This window comes from Hermetia illucens, chromosome 6 (genome assembly GCF_905115235.1).
Source record: "Hermetia illucens chromosome 6, iHerIll2.2.curated.20191125, whole genome shotgun sequence".
Lineage (NCBI taxonomy): Eukaryota > Metazoa > Arthropoda > Insecta > Diptera > Stratiomyidae > Hermetia > Hermetia illucens.
The window spans coordinates 27,551,251-27,575,360 of NC_051854.1; the positions used below are offsets into that span (position 1 = coordinate 27,551,251).

At 44.0% G+C, this 24,110-nt stretch overlaps 1 protein-coding gene across 2 annotated transcripts in view; it reads right to left on the bottom strand.

Moving 5' to 3' along the window:
* The window catches only part of LOC119660242 (dynein heavy chain 5, axonemal), a 207,522-nt gene that overhangs the window by 17,032 nt on the left and 166,380 nt on the right, over positions 1–24,110 (bottom strand). For both annotated transcript variants that reach the window (XM_038068695.1, XM_038068696.1), the window contains one exon: positions 20,231–20,363. In XM_038068695.1, coding sequence (XP_037924623.1) covers positions 20,231–20,363 — 133 coding nt within the window. The remainder of the gene's footprint in view (positions 1–20,230; positions 20,364–24,110) is intronic.

Consider the following 24,110-nt stretch of genomic DNA (forward strand, 5'->3'; position numbering starts at 1 on the left):
AACCTAGCCATAATGAGAACAGAAGTCCGAAAATTCTTGAACCGGGCAAAACAAACAAGGAACTAGGTCCAACGGACTGGGAACGTATACTAATAAGATTAAAAAAGTAAAGTGGAAGATCTTCAGGAAATTCTGGGAAAATATTGAACCAACCAGAGAAGCATCCAGGCTGTACGAACCTGTAGCCGAAGATAGGAGGATACCCTCTGCCTATCTTAAGGAGAAAGATGGGACACATGTCGAGAATAAGAAAAACAGAGTACGTTTGCTTTTCAAAACTCATTTCACAGGGTCCCATCTCACGAAGGGAAATTGACTGATTCTGTCTGACACCCCAATAAGAGACAGAAGTAGGAAAAATAAAAATCGCAAACTAGCAAAATGGACATTGGAAACCTTTAAACCAATGAAATCGTCCGTTGTGGGTGAAATCACCTTAGAATATCTCATGAGGACAGTAGGGGGCAGAATAGTTTTGGGATATGAACCGGACCAGAGTCATATTTATTCACCCGGTTGCACTCAAAACAACAACACGCGCATTTCCTTACATTCAGAACAACTTGCTTTCCAGCGAACCGAAACTGACGGATGTATTATGCAATACTACAGAAACTAAAGAAATAGCGCTGGGTGTGTTTTTGGATGTCGGAGGAGCTTTTGAAAACAGATGGCATGCAGAGGTACAAAATGCCTTAATTTGCAACACCCTGGCCTTCTGAATGGGCAGGATGTTAGACATGTTACAGGATGTTGCACTGCAATAGAAAGGCCATGATTACCAATGGACCGAATTCAGCACAACAGTCAAGGACTTACACAAACTTCAAAGACTAGTTTGCCTGTGTTTCAACAGCATCCCTTTAGGTCCTTCAGTGATCGACTACTCTTGATCTTCACGTACAGATACGGATAGAAATCACAATATCCAAGGATATCCACTAAGTGGAAATCTACCTAAATTAAAGAAAAATTAACATTCTATCTAGACGGTATTCCGAATTACTGCACCAAGGGATAATATGAAAACGAGGTCACATTTCAACAAGAAATTTGAAACACATTAGAGCAACAGACAAGGAAACATCGTCGACTAAATGACCGCTACCTTCCATCATAGCAGTCTAAGTAGATGGTAGAGTACGGACAACAAACAAGGATGAGTAATTTATGTCCTTTGCCTATAGACATATCAAATGAGCCGCCAGCACTAATGGTAGCTCCCAGCAAGCGGTACGTAACTAACATCGCATCCCCTTGGAAAAATCAAGCCAACGCCAGAATATCGCAGCCACAGAAGTCAGAGTGGCACTATGTACTATGTGTGAAACAAAACCTTATTAAAATCAGTTCTATGTCTGTCTGTCCGTCCGTCTGTGAAACAAAAATTACTTCCAAACGGCTCAAGTTATCGTCCTGAAATATAGTAAGAATATGGGATCTGCTACACGTGCAACGAGTTATGCCATTTCGTGTTGGATTTAAGAAATTTTTATTTACAAAATATGGTCATGTGGCGTAACAAATGAAAGGGCTCAATTATTACTTTTGGGAAATTATCTTATTTCTTATATTGAGTAAAACACAGAGGAGTTAGGTCTTAAAATATGTGCACCAAAAAATGAAAGAGGTATCGTTCTCTGAACCTATTCAACCGAAAAATCCAAAAAAAGTCAAAGTGATGCATCTATTCAAAATCTAGACCTCAAAATCCATATCGTTAGGATATCTGTTGAAATAAAGTCAATAATAGCTTATTTTCATATTTTAGAAATGTACCCGTTCATTTTAGGAACACAATTTGGAATTAGTATAAGTGATAACCCAACGATTATTAACAAAGTTGTAGAAGGTCAAAGCTTTGCATTTCAGGAGAATTTATCGTACTGTAAGCCATATATGACATATATGTTTCGTTGACAACATGCCAGTCGATGACACGGCGATCCTCAGTTCTTACAAAAACTCTGAGGATGCCTCTATATATACATATATGGTTGCCATTTACCCCAACCTCACTTAGGCGCCATCGTTCGGGGTTTCTTGAAACGCCCTTCAACTCCCCCCGATTTCCAGAGACGCATATACTTCTTCCCTACTATCCTGCTCCAAGTACTCTTACGACAACCCACTGATCGACCATCTTGGAAGGGTGGGTTAATCTGATGGCGCAGTCAACAATGCAATTAACACCCCTCCTTAATGTGTGACCTATCCACTGCCAATTCCTCCTTTCGATCACAGTGCGAAAAAGTGCCGGACTGTGCGCCGACCAAGTTCTTCGCTTGAAACTGATGATAAGATACATACAGATGTTAACGAAGGCTTACAGCCTTTGAATAATAGTGCAGTTCACTTTCCATGTGCTACCCCCATATAGCAATGCAGAGCAGTCTCAACTTGATCTTAGTGTTGAGATAAATGATTTCCCATATTTTTGACAAAGCAGCAAAAGCATATCTAGCGCTTTATTGCGTCGGGAAATATCCAGTTCGGTACCACCGTCGTCTGAAACCACGGTTTCCAGATATACGCATTAATCCGCGTTTACAATTCTCTGCTCATTAATGCCGATAGGGAGAGTGCGATGACCCGTCAGACTGAGAATCTTGGTATCGTTGGTTTTACCTTCAGTCCAACTCTACTTGCCTCTCTTTTCAAATCAAGAGCCATTTGCCTAAGGTGCATGACACAGGTGACACAGGTGAGAGAGCAAACAGCGGTCATCAGCGTAGTAGCGGTGTTTGAGGAAATATATCATTGTTCATTGAATTCCTCCACGTGGTCCGGACAAGGCAGCATGAAGAACGTCACCGATAACATCGATTTTTGACCTCCAAAACTCTGAGATTTTACCTCCGTATGGTACATAACATTTTATGGCTATATGATGGCGCTTTGCTAATAGCAATTACCTTCTCCGGAACGCCTCTGCTGCGTAGAACACTCCAAATACACTTCCTGTTCACGCTATTGAAAGTTTTCTGAAATCGATGAAAATCAGGTGCAACGAAGATCTAAACTCCGCACACTGTTGTAAAATTATCCGTAGGATGTTAATGTGGTCAATTTCGGAATATCCGGAGCAGAAACCAGCTTGCTTTTTGTCGATCAAGCTTTCCAAGATTATTTTAGCTATTATTTTTGCAATTATCTCCAATTGTCACACTCAAAACTGGGCCCCTTCTTTGGGATCTTGACGATCATCCCCTTGTTCCACCCTTTGAGAAAGGTCTTGTATTCCCAAGATTTAGAGGAACAGTTCGTATCCGCATGTTACGCTGACTAGCCATTTCACAAGAGGAGGAACTTCGCCGGATGTGATACGGTTAAGAACCGTGATGAAGTGTTCTTTCCACCTCTTCAGTTGTTTGTAATCATGGATGAGAAGTCGGGCCTTAACTTCCTTCACAGGACCATCGAAACATTTGCGACCATATGCTACTTCTTCGTGATGCGGTATACACTTCTGAAATCATGACAGTCTGCGACATCTTCCGCTTCCCTGACCAGCTCAATAGCAAATTCTCTATTGTCATGACGCACACAACGTGAACTTCTCAGGATTTCGCTTATTATCGGAATTCGAGTGCCTCATGCTCGCCATCACTCGTAGCGGTCAATGGATCTTGTAATCCTTTCCGTTCATCGATCCGCTTCCACGCAGTCAGCCGAATCTCATGACACCTCTTGGGGACATGACCGACGACCTTTATAGCGCCCGAGAAAAGAGCATTTTTGATGGCAGCCCAACGCTCATCGGTATTTTCAGGCTGGTTACTCAGTATATCTGCCGTACCATCAGCAAGATAGTTCTCCCACTTTCGAGTAACTGTTGGATCATACAAGCGGAAGCTTTAGGAAACCTTCCCTGAACTGCGTTTAACTATTCGTGGAAAGCATCCTTCTCCATAATATCGAAAGTCTTCCTTGGTGCATAGTATTGAATAATTGTGATGCTCCTTAACCTGGACTAGAATCTTGCAATTAGAAGTCTATCAGAAATCGGCTCCCAGGTCAAGAGAGCACGCCATGCGCTGTCAGAAGTAACCTGACACTGGATTCGCGTCTGGTGGTGGTAGCCACTTGGCTTCACAGAGTACAAAAGCACATTGCCGCAAGAGAAAGACCAGTACTCTCCATACTTCTAGTTTATATCGCTGGAACCTTCGCTCGCAGAAATTGAGCCTTGTGGGGACCGTCAATGCCGTTGTTCGGGAGAGTACGAACATTCCAGAGACCAATCATAAGTCGTTACCGATAACTAAAGCTTGTAGCCATGTTGTCGTTATTGTCGTTTAGGTAGCAAATTTCGAAATTTGCAGGTTACTAGCGCCTACTTTTAGTAGCCTGTTGCGACAAGAAAGGACAATTTTGAGGGTATTATGAAGTCCCAACTCCCAAGGGCATCAGTTGATAGTCTTGATCTTTTCAAACACCAGACGTTTGCAGCTGCCTCAAGTTTTTACAAAACGATAAGCAGTCCGAATGCAGGAGTCTCGGGATCCACGCCAAAATCCACGTAACAATATGCCTGACTCCTTCACTACAGAAGAGACCATATCAACGCCCAATGTCGATGATATAGCAGTGATTGTAATTGCAGAACTTCTTCAGGATGTTGAGTTGAATTTGGCGATACTATAGAAATGAGAAACCTAGACAAACCACGCGAAAATTGTGAAACAGGAAACGGCAAATGTCAAACGTCAATGCTCTACATTTGTTCAGATGGAGAATAATTGAAGTCAGGATCATGGTAAATCAAGTAAGGGCGACATGCAATCCGAAAAGCGTTACCAAGTAAACAATTAAATGAAGCTGTAATGCATAACAGTCTTCTCTTCTAAAATATAGTATGTATTCTCCTTGGGATGGAACCGGGGCCCAAGTTAGTTGGAGAAACCTCACATATTCATTCTTTGAAAACTCTCATAGGAGATAAACAGTACACGTCCTCATATACGAATGTCTCTCGATTACATTTTATCCTTTTCAACCTCCACGTGCTTGAGCTCATTATTTCATGTTTATGCATACTTTAATATCATTCACGAAAGAAAAAAACAGGAAAATATGTTCCAAATTATATCGAGTTCCTTTAAAGATGATGTTGTCAACACGTTCGCTAAAACAACCATTAACAGCGGGTTAGCCATTTAATTCTTAACGCATATATGACGTGTGTGTGTAATTGTTTACGAACGTGTTCCCATCTGGGCATTCAGGATGAACACTGACTTTCAACTCTGTCAAGAAATTTCAATTTCACACTGAAAAGCTGACTCCACTTTAACGATTTTCCCAGCACCTCTATACGAAAACCATAACAGCATTCATCAAGGATTATTGGTAAATAAGGATCCCACGCATTCAACGAAGTTAATTCATTGCTCAGGTCCCAAGCCGTATCCAGTGACATTACAAATTTACCACGAAGATACAAACTCAAAGTTTAGGTTCCAAAGATTCCAGTTCTAATCTATTCATTTGGTTCTACACACAACAAACCTGTGTATTTTGATATCTAACATACAATCTCTGGAGATAACGCCAAAGTCCCATTATATCGATATTACATGTTGGATTATTGAAATTGAAACTTTTAGAACAGGTCGCAGGCTTCATTATTTTGCCTTATTATTTTCGCCGAAATGGAGCTTAGCAAGTACTTCGACGTTGTGGATAAGCAAAGTTATTGGAAAACTTTCATAATCGCTAAAGTCAAACATTAAACTTTATCTTCGTGGAGTAATTTAATGTTTGCCAAAAATAGATATTATTTGGGAGTATTAATATCATTAATCAGTTACTACGTCTCGAAGAATCGTCATTGACGCAGGTAGAACTTCAGTTTGGTATTCTTTACGCCGGCATTTTATCTTTCTAATGAGTAAAGAAGTCGGAAGCTGAAAACACCCCACAATTGTTTGACTTGTAAATATGTATAAGCATTTGATATGTCTGACGATCCACTTTAGTGAATGCTGTTTGGAGAGAAAGCTGTGGCAATCTCCGAGGCATCGACGAATACAGCTAGGGGTGCATATTGCAGAGGGAATAACAGAAGTGTAGCATCCAACACCTGTTGCCTGGTAGTCTCAAACGCCTGGAACCTCTGGGGCTCCACAAGAAGGCGTTAAGTATCTATTGATGGTGGGCTCCCTTGGGCAAGAATCGACGATAGAAGTTTAACATCCCAAAAACCTTCCCAGATCCTTAAAAGTTTTTGGAACCGGGGAGCTGGAAATCGCTTGCACCTTAACTGGGTCGAGTTGAACGCCTTCAGGTGTAATCAGGTGGCCGAGGAATCTTTTGCATTTCTCAGCGTTAAGAAGTAAACCGGCTTCAAAGAGACGTTGAGCAATCGAGGTGTTCTAAACGCTCCGACTCCGAGGAAGACTTGACCAGAACATCATCCAAATATACGAAACAGAAGTTGAGGTTTCGCAGCACAGAGAAGCTGAATCTCTGAAAGGTTTGCGCCGCATTGCACAGTCCAAGAGTCATCCTAGTGAACTAGAGGAGTCCGAAAGGTGTGCATATTGCCGTTTTCGGAATGTCTTCGGGAGCTACAGGGATCTGATGGTATGCGTTGACTAAGTCTAAGGTCGAGAAAATACGGCAGTTTGCGATAGAGTGCACAAAATCGTTGATGACTGGTACGGGGTACCAATCTGGAATCGTCTGAGCATTTAGACGTATATAGTCGCCACAAGGTCTCCATTCGCCATTGGCTTAAGGAAGCATGTGAAGGGACGAAGACCAGCAATTGTGTTAAGAAGTTCTTTGAACTCTTTCTGCGCAACTGAAAGCTTCGGCTGCGTCGACAATGTCTTCGAAAACGACGGAAGTAGTGCTGGGTGAGCAAGATGAAATTTTTCTTGATGATCTAGCGTCCGAAATCCTACCGAAAATCGGTCAGGGTTTGATCCCTCAGAAAAGTGCAAGACAAAATAAGTACTCGAGATTTGTGATAAGCTGACGCTAAGTCGAGGCCAAATATACGCAGAGCTGTTTGATGTATGTTCCTACAGACCTATATGTCTATTAGATACCATGAGGAAAATGTTGGAACCTTATAAGCAGATCATTGGTGGCGATTGGTGTATCCAGTCACTTAAATGCGCTAATTCACAGCTACTTAGCAGATATAAGGTTCTGGTACGACACAAACAATGAAACCCAAAAATACATTGCCACCGCGGCTGTTCCACAGGACTCTGTTGTGGGACTGCTATTGTGGAATACCATGTACAATGATGTCCTCAACGCCCCAGTTCCTAATTAGGCCAGAATAGTGGGTTATGCCGGTGACATAGCAGTAATTGTTGTTGCAAAAGATCAAGCGGATGTGGAATTATATTCATCTGAAGCAATTACTGCTATAAAGAATTTACTGGAACATGCAGATCCTACACTCCCGGAGGATAAAACAGAGGCGGTGCTTATCAAGAAGCGACGTAAGGAAATCACTGCTTGTATAAGAATGGAGGCAGGGAAGCACATCATCACTTCAAAACCAGCAGTGTGATGATAGATGGGAGGCTAAATTTCAAGCAGCACTTACAACATGTTTACACCAAAGCGTTGAGTGTTAGCATGGCCCTGGCAATGATGATGTTAAATGTTGGGGGCCCGCGATACACTCGTAGACTGCTTACAGCTAGGCTGATGAGGTCAATACCGCTCTGCACAGCGCCAATTTGGTCAACTGTATTGTATACCGCCTGCAATGTTCAAAACATAGAGCGTGGTTTATAGAAGGATCATCCTAAGAGTGTGCTGTGATTACAGAACCATTCCGGACAAAGCGGCCTATGCACTAGCCGGAAAGTTGCCGATCAAAATTTTGACTGATGAGATGGTACGGATCCAAGACTCTTCCTCTGATCGGCATATGAAAACCCTGAAAGGGAGGAATCCGTATGCGGGTGATAACAACGGTGAGAACGGGCGAAAAAGGGTCGACGGACTCACAGATTAATTCCCAGCCGCAAGGTGTAGGCGCAGGGAACGCATGGTAAAACAAATTATGATCTCACGCAGTTTCTCACTGGACATGGCGGTTACCGTAAATACCTCTATAGGTTTAAACTGGACAGCTCACTCAACTGCCCCTGCGAAGGTATTCCGGAGGATGTGGAGCATGTTTTCTTCCATTGTCCGAGATTCGCTTAGGAAAGGAAGTTGTCTGTAGTAGACATTGCGAGGAACGGTAGCACCGGAAAATATAATTGAGAAAATGCTTGCGTGGTTGAGAGAGGCAGAGAAGGCGATAAAGGCGGCATTGCGAATGCAATTGATGGGCGAAGGGAAAGGCTAGAGCCATTTCCACCGCGCAACGAAATATTTGCGGTGATTCCGCGAGGAAGAGGAAAGGAATTAGGGCAGTAGTATAGACATTAGCGATCCATAGTGGCACAGGAAATCCGCGCCTAATATGGCAATGCTTATATCCGCGATGATCAACCGCCAAGAAAACACTCGTCGAAGTCCTAAACTCAAGCCTATCTGCCTATAGCCATAAATGCCGATCAACGAAGAATTTGCAGTCGTGAATGGTTGCATTGGCTCAAGGGGTCGTAGATTGTGAGACGACGTCGTGCTGTATTTCGGATAGTAGTCGACGGAACTTCCGGCAAGTCTGATTTATTTAGTGAGAAATTGCAGGGGCTGCTACAGTTTTTAGTCTTTTCAGCAAACCTACGATGGTACCAGCATATCGCAGTACTTGCCGAAGGTCCGGACGACCGCACATTTCGGGAAGCGGATCTAGACCGAACGCAAAGAACCGACGGGCTCTGCCAACTCAGAGACGGTGGCTATTAATGTTGCCTCCATCTACAGTAGCTAAGCCACCTGACTTGGGTTGTTGCGAGACACCTTACCAACCATGGGTCGCATGTGGACCTCATGAACTTTGTCCGCGATGACGGCTAACTTATCCAGAGACCCCAAATCCGCACATGCCAGGATGGCCTGTGTGCTGTCCGGAAGCTCGGTGCTAACTTTATCATCACCCAACTACTTTATTTCACGCAGCAGACGGCTTGGCGCACGGCCTTCAAGCGTTAGCTCCGTCAGTACTTACTGTTAAATTTAGCCATCTCACTTACTGACAGGCGTTTTATGAGCTGCTCGTCCAATCGCTCGTAATTGAAACGACTAGCATCCGCTGTGGACGTCGTTAACCAAAGCGAACAACCCAAGAGAGATAACACCCAAGTGGAATGAGTAAAATTCGAGACAGAAAGAAGCAAAAGAGCAGAGGATAAGGAAAACGGTCCTCCACCGACAAATGCAGCTTGAAGAGATTTGGCATAAAAAAGGACATCCTTACACACTTGAAATAACAATGAAATTTTGATTGTAGCATTTATAGGTAAGCGCACCTGCGATTGTTGCTAAAATATTATTATTATTAAATTAATAATTATTAGAGAGGATTGTTCCTCATCCTGAGCTCGTTCTGTCTCGAACTGACACCGCAAAACAATTTTCGCAGTCAACGCTGCGTACGTCCCACACGTAAGTTGCTCGTTCGGCCACAGAGCCTTGCGAGTGAGCACGCGGGCTTAGGGTCGTCGATATCACTCGTCCGCAGTGCCTGAACGGTGGACAACTTGATGACTATAGCACCTAATGAGATAAGTATTTTAGAGGTGGGAAAGCAGGTGCTCAAACGAACTACCACTTTACCGAGAGCACGAACAACAAAATCAAAAGCAGATCGCTGGATAACAAAAACCGTAACAGCACTCAAGAACCAAGAAACCGACACATTCAAGAGAGGCTCGTCAACTCTGAGGTCTTCGCCAATGCCAAAGGTCGTAAAAGATAAAATGGAGGGTAGGCGACCCGAGTGACACCGAATCGCATTGCCACCAACCTGCCACAAAACAAAAAAGTGCGGGAAAAAAATGAGGATGCTCTGGAAATTCAAAAAAAATCATATTAATAGTTCTGAAAAATGAAACTAAAAACACCAAAGAGAGAAAGCAGGTCTCTAAAATGCGAACTCCGAGAATCGAATCGGAAAAAGCCGAAAGGAGAGGAACGAAAATGGTGGATAGACCAAGGTAATTAATAAAAAGGCGAAGAAAAAACCGGGGATATTGAAAAAGGTTAAAACAAGCAGCAATATTCGAAGGGTCCAGAAGAGTGATCTCATGTTAAGACTGAAAAAATCCAGCTTGGGGAAAACTGATGGCTTTCGAACCTAAGTTAAGAACTCACTTGGCGAAAATGTCACACAAAGGAGAACTTGGCGCAATCTATTAAACATTTTTGCGCAGTTGAGTATAATTGTGGCCAAAGAAGATTTTGTAAACACCTTTCTGAAAGGGAGATCTACCTCAATCATAGACCAAACTTGACTCGTGATATGTCCTGGTGCGTCAGCGAGGACTACGCCCATAGATTCACCAGATAATCTTCTTTGGGCTATGGGTCCAGCCACAGGGCAGAGAATCATCATGCACGAAACCGAGAAAGATGTCAGACTGGTTTGCAATAGCTTTCAGGGAATAGGCTTGTTAGTGTTTGCAAGAACAATAAATAACAGTAGCGAATGGAAAAAAACAAATTTTAATTATTTCAAATGAGCGAACCTTCATGAAGGTGTCCTAAACCAACTAATAAAACAGGTACCTCTATGGAAAGAGCTGTCCATGTGGCCCAATGCATCGCCAAAGCCTAAGAAGTGCCAATTCCCCAGTAGAAGACCAAACTACTGGTGGAATACTGAATACTTCGATCAGCCTGTCACTGAGCCAAAAGGGCGGCTCAAAGTGCGGTAGGCAGAAACGAATACGGACAAAAAGAGCGTGCCTATAAAGCAAAAACCCTCAAATTCAGCACCCAACGGAGCAAGGGGGAATGCCTTAAGATGCTCTGTTCGGAAGTGAGCGCTAACCCATGGGAGAGTTCCTCTAGAATCGTGATGGGGTCGTTCATCTCTGCGGATTACGTGTCCTACTCTCTTGTTAAAAACCATCCAGGGATTATTTCCCCGGCAAGTGCTGACAGCTTCCAGCGACCTCTGAATTGTGACGGCAATATCGCCAGTCACCAGTGACGAGCTGCTGGAGATCTGCGCTAGTATAGGGGATAGCAAAGCAGTGGGTCTGCCTTGAAATTCAAACCGAATTTGTTCGCTGAGTTGTTCGAAGCGTGCAGTCCGAGAAGATATTTCCTCCGGCATGAAAGTGGAAGAACTTAGTACTACTGCTAAGACTGGTATACATCCAAGTGAGCCAACGTCTTACAGACCTATATGTTTTTTGGACACCCCGCGACGAATTGCCTTCGATTCATAATTGGAACCTAATACGGGAATCTCTGGCGAAGGTTGGTATTCCCGCCTATCTCGCAGCTATTGTCAACAGCCCAACGGAGGCTCTGGTATGACACCGATGACAGACCCCAGGAATACATAGTCTCCACAGGTATCCCACAGGGTTCTGTACTGAGCCCATTGCTTTGAAACATTATCCACAATGATGTTCCTAATCTTCTGGTTCCGGAGAAGGCCGTGAGTTACGCCACGTCGCAAAGAATCTTGAAGATTCTAAGTTATACTCATGCAAAGCGATCAGTGCTGTTAAGCGGTCCCTATCATCAAGCGGTGTAAAAGAACTTATGTCCGCATTTAAATTGGAAATCATATCATCGATTCAAAGCCTATCATCAAATATTTGAGTGATAATAGATGGTAAGCTCAGTTATAAGGAACACGTGCTATATCATCATCATCAACGGCGCAACAACCGGTATCCGGTTTAGGACTGTCTTAATAAGGAACTCGAAACATCCTGTTTTGCACCGAGGTCCACCAATTCGATATCCCTACAAACTGTCTGGCCTTCTGCCTTACGCCATCGATCTATCTCAGGCAGGGTCTGCCTCGTCTTCTTTTTCTACCATATGTAGATATTGCCCTTATAGATTTTCCGGACTGGATCATCCTCACCCATACGGACTAAGTAACCAGCCCACCGCAAACTATTAAGCCGGTTCACAACCAGACAGTCATGGTATCGCTCATAGATTTAGCCGTTATGGAGGCCACGGAATCGTCCATGTCATGTAGGGGGCCAAGAGTTCGCAATTTTTCTTACTAAGAACCCAAGTCTCCGAGGAATACATGAATACTGGCAAGATCATTGTCTTGTACAGTAAGAGCCTATGGTGAGACGTTTAGAGCGGTATAGTTTTTGTAAGCTGAAATTGGATGCCAATACGTGCAGTATGTTAGTGACAAAGCATCCACCGTAAGTGTGGCCTTGGGAAAGATGATGCCGAAGGTGAGAAAACTATGGCATGCTTTTAAGTTGCTTGTATTTAGGGTAGTGAGTTCGATCCTGCTCTATTTAACGCTAACCAACTGAGTGCAGTCTACAGAAGAACAGCTCTAAGTGCGCTCTATGCCTTCAGGACTGTCTCCATTCATCATCTCGGGAATGATGCCCATTGCCATCTTAACAGATGAGATGACGAACATTTACAATGCGAAGTCTATCTCTCTTGAATCGCAGACGGGGAAGGCCGAGAAGAGGAAGTCTGTAAAAAGATGGCAAGAGTATGGGAGTGTCCGGATAGCTGAGTGGTTAGAGCACAACGCTGTCGTACGGAAGGTCACGGTTCAAATCTCACTGGTGACAGTGGAATTTGTATCGTGATTTGACGTCGGATATCAGTCGACTCAGCTGTGAATGAGTACCTGAGTCAAATCAGGGTAATAATCTCGGGCGAGCGCAATGCTGACCACATTGCCTCCTAGTGTACCGTTACGGTCTTGAATGAAGTGCTCTAACACACTTCAAGGCCTGATCCAATATGGATTGTTGCGCCAACGATTATTATTATTATTAAGAGTATGGGAATGCTCGAGAAAAAGTCGGTGGGCTCACAGACTGATCTCTGCCATTAGGGTGTGGTTGGAGAGACGACACGGTGCGATCAACTATAACCTTACCCAGTTTATCATGGGTCATGGCGGACATCGGCAGTACTTGCTCAGGTTTAAACTGGATACCTCATCCGATTGCGCAAACTGTGATGGAGTCCCAGGGAACCCAGTGCATGTCTGTCACTGTCCAAGATTTGTGCAAGGAAGGAAGAACTTAAAAGAGAGTTTGCCGAGAATGGTAGCATATCAACAATGGCGGTGATTTGAATGCCAGAGGTCTTGAATGGGGCATGCCTCAGTCAGATTCCCGAGAGAAACGGATGCTGGAAATGGCGGCGAGAACCGGCCTCGTAGTTTTAAACACTGGATTCACGTCAACGTTTCGGCGCCCAAGCTGTGAAGGAAGCATTCCTGACATCACTTTTGCGTCGGAATCTCTAGCATCATCGGTGGACAGGCGGCGAGTCCTGGAAGACTTCTCGGCAAATTACGCTACTTGCCGGCGAGCACCAACACGACGCTCCCCTCCCTGTGGAATGTCGGGAGAGTGAACATCGAGAAGTTCGTCGAAGCTCTTGGAGCAGGCAGGGCCGCGCTTGGGGGGCACTCCGGGGGGTGGTAGTGTCGCAGCTGACACCGTCGTAAATTCAGTGATGAACCTGATAACGACGGCATGTGAGGCTTCCATGCCCCGGGGTGTCCCAGCCGCGACAAGCCTTCTATGTACTGGTGGACGGCAGAAATTGCCGACCTGCGGAAAGAGTGTCATAAGCTGAGTGTCCTGTATATGCTTGACACGGCCGGAAAAGTGCTCGGGAAGCTCATGAGGGGTAGACTCGCTGAAGCGATCCGTGCTGCAGGCAGTTCGGGTTCAGAACAGAGATATCTACGGTGGATGCTGTTATGGAGGTCGTAGATGAGGTTCATCGAGCCGAGGCACACAGCCTCCAATCTCGACGGATAGTGGTCCTCATAACGCTTGATGTTAGAAATGCCTTCAATTCCGTTAGATGGGCAAATATACTAGGCACGCCGGAAAACTCATTTCACATGCCAAGTTACCTCTTACGGATATTGAGCGATTATCTAAAAGACCACTCCCTGCTCTATGAGACGCTAGAGGGCCAAAGGAGGATGGAAATCACATCGGGAGTAGCACAGGGATTCATCCTAGGGCCGGACCTCTGGAACGCTTCCTATGATAGTCTGCTGCTAGGGTGGATGGATGGATGGATGACTGCTCACGGTTTCAGCCTTGCGCTGGAAAAAAACCGAAGTAGCCATCCTGACCAGAAGGAGAAGCCGACCCTGCATCCCATATCGGTCGGCGAGTTGACTATAGAGTCGAAACCAGCGGTTAAATACCTTGGTTTAATGCTCGACTCGTAGATGAACTTCTTCGACCAAATCAAAACAGCAGGCTTTCGTCAGCAGTTTTATGCAGATACAGAGGAGCTCTCTCCAGACAATATTGTCAGAGAGATGCTGAAGAGCGCTGGCAGCTGGAATCATATTGCGCATTATGTTCGAGCTCTTCTTATTGCGAAGAAGATTCAACTCGACCGACGGAAGAATCGGATAGAAAGGGGTTCCTTAAACTAACAACAACTCCCTTCCTCCCCTCCCCCTCCCGTTGGTGAAAGGAATTCCCTGGCTTCAAGCTCCCAAAGCCGGGAGTGCGGGAAGGCTAGCCCGAAGTAATGTGTCAAACGGTTCCAGGATAGTTCTCTGATGACAGGGAGGTGTTTAGTTGGTAGTCCGCCAGCGTGCTGTTGCAGGAGTCCAACACTCTGTGAGTAAACGCATTCACCTACCCTACTCCCCCCCCCAAAAAAAATAGTCCTTTATCACGAATGGAACGAATGGAAAATTATATTTGTTAAGAAAAAAAAAATTATTATAAAGAGGAAATAATGCCTATGACCACGAGATAAATTCAGAAATATAAAACTTTAAATCGAAAATTCGCTGTTACAACAAACCGCATAAAAAACACTGGGTGCACCAAGCAAGCTCGAGACTCAGCGTAAAAATTAAAACAATTTATTCATATAACCTTAAAGCCGGCTAACAAAAACACGCTAGGCTTGAATCCAACTTTATTGGTGACAAGCGCAGAAGTTCACAATCGAAACAGATTCTTTCCAAATTTACCCACATCTCGAAATATCTCCTCATCTATGAGTCACAGTAAATCACGGTCATAATATAAGCTAGTTCGACCCTGACCGTCTTTTCATTCTTCCTTATAAAGGGTCGATTCGCAGCAATGCATCAAAACCTCCACATTTTTTTATACATCTTTTTCCGGAAAATATTCTCTTTATACTCTCAACCCCCTTCATTATGAAGAAATCCAGATAATCTCTTAGCAACGGAATGTAGCTTTTAGTGAAATCATCAACATCTTCCATACTTGGCATTTAATTTTAGAAACAAATGAAAATTTTGCAACTTTGCCTTGCTTATCCTAGTAAACAAGGGTAGGCCTGCTTTACTCCTTGATCCTTGAGAATGTTTTTCTCGTGTCTTATTGTCCTTGTCATTGATGAGACATTCAACGCTAAACAGGCGAATCGAAGATACCATCATGGTTACGTCTTGCAGTTTAGAAAACAGCATCAACCCGACAAATTCGTTTAGTTTTAAAATATAGGACGAAAGCTGATGTCTGGAGATAAGTTTCGCAGGCGAATTTCTGGAAATTTATGAATTCAACAAACACAAAGTGAACGAATGGTCGCAATTTTATTTAATATTTAAGTGAATATTTGTCTAAAATATATGCAATAAGCAATGGTAATATATCTGGTAGGTGCGAAAAGTGCAGTAACTTTGTAGTCTTGCAGGTTACTTACTAAGGACGCTATCGTCACACCTTACATGTCAGCTATCAAGTGTATAAAATGCAAACCCGGTATGGATAACTGCCGGAAGTCGTCCGATTTGGTGATTGTGTCGGCCTCCCGTAGTAGACGGCATGGTGTTAAAAAAGCTATTCGTGGGGCGGTTCGACATCTATGCGCAACAATGACCAAGAGCAGGGCTCCCCTTGCTGCAGTTGTTTCGCTCCAATCTATAGCGACAGCATCATCAGATTTGCGTTGACAGCGGATAGGGAGGACTGACAAAATGAACTCCTTTATTATCCGCTCCAACTACGGAATGACAACGGAGGGGCCAGGTACAACATCTTAGCGCCTGTTGCACCAGAGTTTTGTCGAGCGTTTCCCGCAATACCCGCATCTGACTGTGCAGTGAGTTGTAGACCAACGCCGTTCGATTTCTCGCGGTGACACAATAATCCCGGACATCATCAGGAAACGTTTTCGACTCGAAGTCATCGCGGAAATTGGTGATCATTGGTCGATCGGGACTGAGATAGTGGGAGGCAACAGTTTCAGTACTCACCGAAGCACTCTTTTTCATCGTCCAGTTGAAGTCTCCGATGAGGTTCCAGACGAATTCCAAAGCGAATGTATAAATTCTCCGAAATAGATCATCATCTTCAGAATCGAAAATTCTACCTTAAATCAATGATGAGACTGCGTCTCGGTTGTGTGCTGATATGTCGCTGCTGCAACTACTATCACTTATGTATTGTGATTATTATTATTTTGAATGAGTGAGTTCGTCCGGAACGTCGGCGTGACTCACTAAGACAGGACATTGTTAGTATGATTCAAATCAGCAATGGTTTTGCCAGCAGACGGGTGGAAAATAAAGTGTAGAGAGTTTACAAGAACTGAAATTCACTAAAGCAGAAACTATCCCTCGTATGCAGTCACTTGCGACAGTATGGCGGAAGTAACTCTAGACGTGTTTATCATTCCACGTACGCGAAGAACCAATGGAGCCTTTTCAGATCACACAACGAATCCCAACAGAGCGTCCAAATAGTGCAATTTTCAGTACTGGAATCGAAAGAATATTCGGGTGGACTTTGGGGGTTACCCGCGGATGTTACCGAAGAGATTTGACGTACCATAAACAGCTCGAAGGACTTGAGGGGTCGTGGGCTGCATCGAGTGCACAATTTCTAGTGTAAAAAGTTCACCAGTACCAGACCTTAGTCGGCTGGATGAATTTCCAGCTTTCCTCACTGCGGGGACCCTTATCCCTTATTCCCCTGCAGGACCTGGCAGACACTAGACCGATTACTTGATTACCAAAACTCTACAAATTCATAACGCCCATTATTATTAGTAGAAGACTCAATACACACCTAGGAACCAATAACCTCCAGATCAACAACATTCTATCCGATGAGCAGAAGGGCTGCCCAGTTGGGTCAAGGGGTTGCAAAGAACAACTCATTATCGATTCGGTAGTTGTAGGACAAGCAACTTATAGCCAAAGAAATCTGTTTAGTTGCTATATCGATTATGATAAGGCTTTTCAGAGCGTCCCACATACTTGGCTGATCGATGTCCTACACTTGTACCGTCTTGATCCAAAACTAATCGATTTTTTGGCGACAGTCATGGAAGGTTGGCATACCACCTTATCAGTGCATTCATTTGAAGGTATCAACACCTCAGAGAGGTATCTTCCAGGGGATGAATGCATGGCACTGAATGATGCTAGAGGGCATGGTTTTACAGCAAAGTATGGCCTACATGCAAAGTGCGAGCTGACACACTTGATGTACTTAGATGACATCAAGTGACATGCTGGTACTGACGACCAACTGAGAAGTTTGTTGCGAATAGTGGACATGTTCAGCCACGATATTCGGAAGGAATTTGGATTAACAAGTATCGAAACCAATCCATCCGCAAAGGTCAACACGAGCCGCATGCCGCACCTCCACATCCCAGCTATGACTGAGTCAGACTTAAAATATCTCAGAATTCTGCAAAGAACCCATGCTCGAGTTGCTGATCTGAAGGATGCTCTGCTGTCCAAATTCCTACGACGTGCAAAGCGCATTGAATGTATTTGCTATCCCTTCACTGGCTTATGCATTCGGAATATTGCCGTCAACGAAATCCGATCTGGAAAACGTGCAGTGGCGGATAAGGACTACTATATCAAAATTCTGAATACATCATTCTAACTCTGCCGTGGAGCGGATGAACCTGCCTCATGACATTGGAAGTAGGGGCATAGTTATGTGTTGGGACCAGCAAACTCTAACTGATCGCCACAACAAATCTGAGCTCCTGTTAATTTACAAGACGGCTCGTTCCGCATATATTATTGATGTTGCTTTCCCCCATAGTAGCAACATTACGGAAATACGTGGGGAAGAATGTGAACTATGAGCTAATGGCTCGGAAAATCAAAAAAATTTGGTGTCCCGAGCGGGTATTGTACCAAAATCCTTCACAGCTTCCTTTGATTTCCCGGGACTCTCACACAGTTAGTGGTTTAAACCATTCAGAAAAAATATCATTCTGCATACGCGTTGCGGGGAGTTCTCAATGGATTCTCCCATTAACCGACCCCTTTAGTTTTTAAGTAGGTAGGATGGCTTGGCGGCTAACTATCCGTTCTTCCAGTTTCTATGATCAAAAATTATATATTTTTAATACAAGATGGTTGCATACGTTCGCTGACGTGTTGCGTCCGACAATTCCCGCAGGGTTGGAGAGCTGCGACCCCCTAAATTGAACATAGATTGCTTATATAACCCAGCTATCACTCCATAGTGGAAGAGATATCTTGCTAATTGGACGGCAGATATACTGAGCAACCCCCCTTAGGATATCGATGAGCATTCAAAGATTCTCTTTTCTCGGAAGCTGCACACGTTCGGAAGGGTTGTCATAAAATTTAGCAGACTGTGGGGTCGTGGAAACGGATCAATGCGCGAAAGGGGTTAAAAGTTCTGCGGACCGTTGCAAGCGATGACGGGCATGTCGCGCTCGAACACCGATACCGAGAAGTTCAGCATAGTGTACGCCATGACAAGAGTGAATTTGCTATTGCGCTGGTCAGGGAAGCGGGAGATGCTGCAGATCCCAATGATGTCTGGAATGTATACCGATGATGAGCAATGGAAGAGGTGGAAAGAGCACATCACGACGGTTTTTAATCGTATCATATCCGTTGATGTTCTTCTTCTTATGGACGAAAGGTCTAGTCACTGTAACATGCAGATACGGACTGTTCCTCCAAGCAGAGATCACCTCGACCATCGATGCATTCCACGAAATAAAGCCACTAGCCTTAACGGTCTCCCCGCTGAGTTGTTTGTTGACTGCAGACTTGTTATTTCTACTCGTACAGAAATCTTGGGAATCCGAGAACTTTCCCAGAGAGTGGAATAAGGGGATAATCATTAAAATTCCAAAGACAGCTGGAGAAGTATCTGCGTGCTCCCTGCCGTCGCAAAGATAATAGCATATGATTATGCAACGCATTAAAACTTAATAGACAGAGAGCAGGCTGATTCCTGCTCCAGATCCTATGGGTCACTTTGGGACAGTGCGCGGAGTTTAGTTCTTCACTTCACCTACTCTTCATGAATTTCAAGAAAACTTTCGATAGCGTGAACAGTGTGTATATCAGGAGTGATCTAAGCAGGAGGGGCATTCCGGAGAAACTAGTAGCTATTATCACGGCGACATATGATGGCACATAATGTCACGTGCTGCACCGAGGTAAACTCTCAGCGGATTTTGAGGTTCAAAACGGAGTCCGCCAGGGTAGATCCTGTCGTCGATATTATTTCTTCCTGTTATCGGTGGCGATCTTCATGCTACCTTGTACGTTGAACGTGGAGGAATTCAATAGACAATATCATCTTTTCTCAAAAACCTCAACTAAGCTGATGACATCTATTTGCTCTCTCTCCAGGTCATGGACCTTGGCCAGTTGATTCTGCATTAGAAAGACGATTAATATCAACAAAACAAGATTCTTAGCCTTTATCAAATAACGTTAAAGTGAAGCTAGAGATAGACATCCACTTGACCAAAGTTCTCATTCCTCCGAGCCAAAACATCCTATTCGGATGAGGATAAATCGCAGATTAAGAGTAACCATTCTACTTCTTGCATCCAATGTTCCGGAACCGTGTTTATCAGCGAGACCTACGAGTAGGTCACATTAAAGCTCTGGGGTATAGTGCAAACACAAAGGAGTGACACCTAATCAGAAAGACATGTTGAGACATGAAGCACATAGAAAAACCGAGAAGGATAAAGCTTAAGCTTTTCATCATAATTTACCTATAATTTAGATGTAACTGAAACACTTGCACTTCAAGGCCAAAACATATTCAACGAATTACACTAAGAATAATCGCAACCTTCACAGGATACTCATTTATCAAAAATGTATATTTAAACTGTTAGATAAATATCTTACCTTCCAAGAAAAGCCCGTGCACGTATACACCTTCTGTGGGGGCTTCGTTAATATCCTCCTTGTTGTGACGAGTTATCTGATTCTGCAAAACAACTGAGTCTAACGCCCATCCCTTATGTGCTCGCGTTACTTCCTGCCAAATAGAATAACAATCAGAAAAACAGATTTAAAAACATTGTAAATTGCTTGCAAACATATCAGATATATTTGATATTATTCAATAATAGATAAACGAGACGCTTACATTGAATGCTTATTCCTGTGTAAGCCGGAAGCAGCTTTATCACATCTGTACCAGTGGGAAACGATATGAAAGCTGAATTTCTGCACGGTTGTCTCCAGGAGCACCCACGACCCGCGTAAATCTTCCCCACCAATCACCTGAATTAACATATTCAGAGTTCCCGGAAATCTTTGAGAAAACATGCAAAGACGCCTTAATACTCGCGTATAAAACACTAAACGAATATCAGCTTTCAATTTCTGGTAGAATCCCTGTAACTACGCGTCGAGATAGACACATATAAGATGCATATTTTTTTATCCTTATGACTGGGAAAGGTGCTAGCAAGAAGTAGATATTTCTCAGAAATTACAGCAAAAATTAGATACAATTTTCCTTCGTTCAATTACGTATGATTTCTCACTGGTACTTGGAACGTAACGTATGCAAACACAAATATGGAGTGCTCGGATTGTATGTTCTTTGCCATGTAAAATCCAGGTAGATATTTTGAAAATATGGATAGGTATGTACCTTTGTCGCGAACATACATGGATATACAATCGAAATATTGAATGGAACAAGAGTTTTCAATTTCAACTGTTGTTTAGAAAACACGCAATGTAACGATTTCTTCGCGCATTAAGGACACTTATCTGAACAGAATTTAAGACCGCTTAAAACACTACGTCGGTATCTTTCTAAGGAATGGTGTTGTGTGAAACTTCTCAGTTGGATGTGCATGTCTCCTGGGGCTGTTTTTTCTTTGGAATATTATCTTTTCTTAGATGTAATCAATAGAATAGAAGAGCCCGTCGTTGATTCCCCTCTTTCTTGATAAAAAACATTGCCAGTATACACATTAGACTCTCCCCTCCGACACCACGTTGTCGTGGTGGGGAAGCCTGTAGTAGTTTACACTAAGGGTGTCCAAAATATGAATATGGAAACCAAGGATTCCACCGGCGACCATGAGCAATCATGTCGCGGCCGAGGTGCGGATTTTAGAGGCCTCACCACATTCCTACTCATTTATAGATAAATCTGTAGGAGGCATGCTTTCCGACTCAGTGGCATTTAGTGCCTACGACAAAGTTAGCCAGAAAAGAAAGTACTATAACTCTCAACTTGCGAGAAACTGGAAATCTGACTACGGGTGGCCCGTCCGCGGTACGACAACCCAAATCTACCCGCAAACGGAAGAGAAAGGCTCGAGAGAAGGGAACTTCGGCCACTAAGGAGGAGGGACTACAGGTTGAATCCGACCTGCCACAACCTTCTCCTTCACCCTTATCGGGAAGAGCGGAAGAAAGGCAAGCTGGTGACATGGACGCTACTGGTTTAACGCTGGTATGTAGAAATGGATCCGAGTGGCCCGGACACGGTGAGCCTGGAAAGACCCCAAGGCGGCGGCAGAGGAGAGCACTGCGAAGGAAGACGAAGCACTTTGGGAATGAGAACATGAACGTGACTGTACCATTAGGAGCGGTAACATTCAGAGAAATCGGACGCAAGGAAGCGGAATCTCCGACGGAAGGCGGGGATAAACTGGAAACCCCGGTGCGATCCACACTGGACGCATCAGACTATTCTGTCAGCGGTGATGCGCCCAAGAAGCATAAGACCAACAGATCTGTTGTGGCCTACGCTTTATTGTGCTCCGCACCAGGGCTTACTTCCAAGCGGGGATTAGGACCGGTGTGCCGGGAGACGACCAAATCAGCAAGAGAGGTCTCAATGAAGTTGGTCCCTCCCATAGGAATACGGACACGAAGGCGGGAAGGAAGAGCTGCAGCCTCGGTTCTGACTGCTGCCGTGGGAGTTTCCTCCGAGGATGACAAAATGTCAGATAGACAATTTACCATCCTCCGGGAATTTAAGAATCAAGGTTTTCGCTATACACTTCTCCATTTGGAGTGCACTGACAAGACTGGCTTAAAGTGACTCCAGCAGACAATCTCGACTTTGAGTTCCGGCGTTCGGCCTAAGTTCACTATTATGAACACTGAGCTACGTGAGACAGAACATGTCGGCAGAGGACCATCCGAATGATGAGGGAACAGAACCCGGGCATGAACTGGAGGGTAAAGTTCATGAATTCCAGGAAGGGCAAATCTACAGACACTTTTTCCTAGATAGACTGAAATTCAGCGATATCAGGAAAGTATAGAGCATCATCTCCATTTTGAGAGCAGAGAACAATGATGGTCTTCGACTCACATAATATAGAGTAAATTGCAGCATCTTCGGTGCTCTCTCCCACAATGGAGCTGCGCGCGGAAAATAGTGCATACACCTTCCAAGGAACAGGTGGAAGAAAGGGAAGCCAGAGACGTGAACGGAACTGACTTGATTCCAGTTTAACAGGATATCGCAAACCAGCCAAGGTGCTAAGTGAAAAAGAGGAATGCTCTGCGGGATGACATGAGATATTTCATGGATAAGGACATGAGAACTGCTGTACCTCCAAGTGCGGCTTTTCTCAGAGAAATCAAACACGAGGGGAACGAGCTTCGGGTGGTACGATGTGAGGGAAACCTCGTCATACACAGACTGCAACATTCGCTTCTAACTGTTTTCCATAACATAATAGACTAAGTTTATGTCGAAAAACATAAAGGTTGGTCAAATCAACCTGCAGCATGCCAAAGGCTCCTCCTATTTGTTTGCAGCAAGACTGGCAAAGCTGCAGGACTTCCCCTACATTTTTCTGGTGCAACAGCCGTGGGTTCGATTTAACAGAATCTGTGGCATTGAATCAGTAAAGGGGGCTAGGATCTTTCACGATGAAAGACCCATAATATCGAGAGCTTGCGTCCTGATGTCAAGACGGTTAGAGGCAATCATGCTGAGACAATTCTGTTCCCAGGACTTAGTTATGGTCATCGTAACATTATCAGATAAATGGCGAGAGGAAAAACATCACAGTTGCCTCCGCTTATTTACCCTATGATTTTTTGTATCCTCATACTCATATTCCTTCCACTTAATGAAAACCTACATGCTTACCAGCGTTACAAAGATAGGGGATGCAACTTTGAATGGTGAGTGCGCGATAGTGATGTTCGTGGACATTGAAGGGGCTTTTGACTGTGCGCCTTTTCAAAAACTTTGTGATGCCGCAGAGAGCGCATGATGTTGATGATGCTTTAATTAAGTGGATCCATGCTATGCTAATGCAGAGATTGCTGTGCGCTGATGTGGGTCTCAATCGCTATCTGACAGCAGAAGAAACGAAAGGCTGCCCCAAGGAGGTGTGCTGTCACAACTTCTGCGGAGTATGCTGATCGAACTACAAAATTTACCAATACGCGCTCAAGCTTATGCTGATAACGTGACTGTGCTTGCTGTTGATCGGGATCTTGGAACGGTGTGTAAAAATATACTATGTGCCGTCGATTTGATAGACAGTTGGTGCCTCAGACATGGCCTTTCAGTTAATCCAAATAAGACCACAATGGTATTATTCACAAAAAGGAGAAAACTGGATGGACTGGGAACTCCCTGAAATGAGGGGTACTGCCCTTCAATTCTCCGAAGAAGTGAAATATCTGGAAGCCACTCTAGATAAAAGACTTCTTCGGAACAAACATGTAGAGGTAAATATGAAACGAGCTCTCACAGCTTATGAACCTTTGCCTCGATATTGGGATTTTG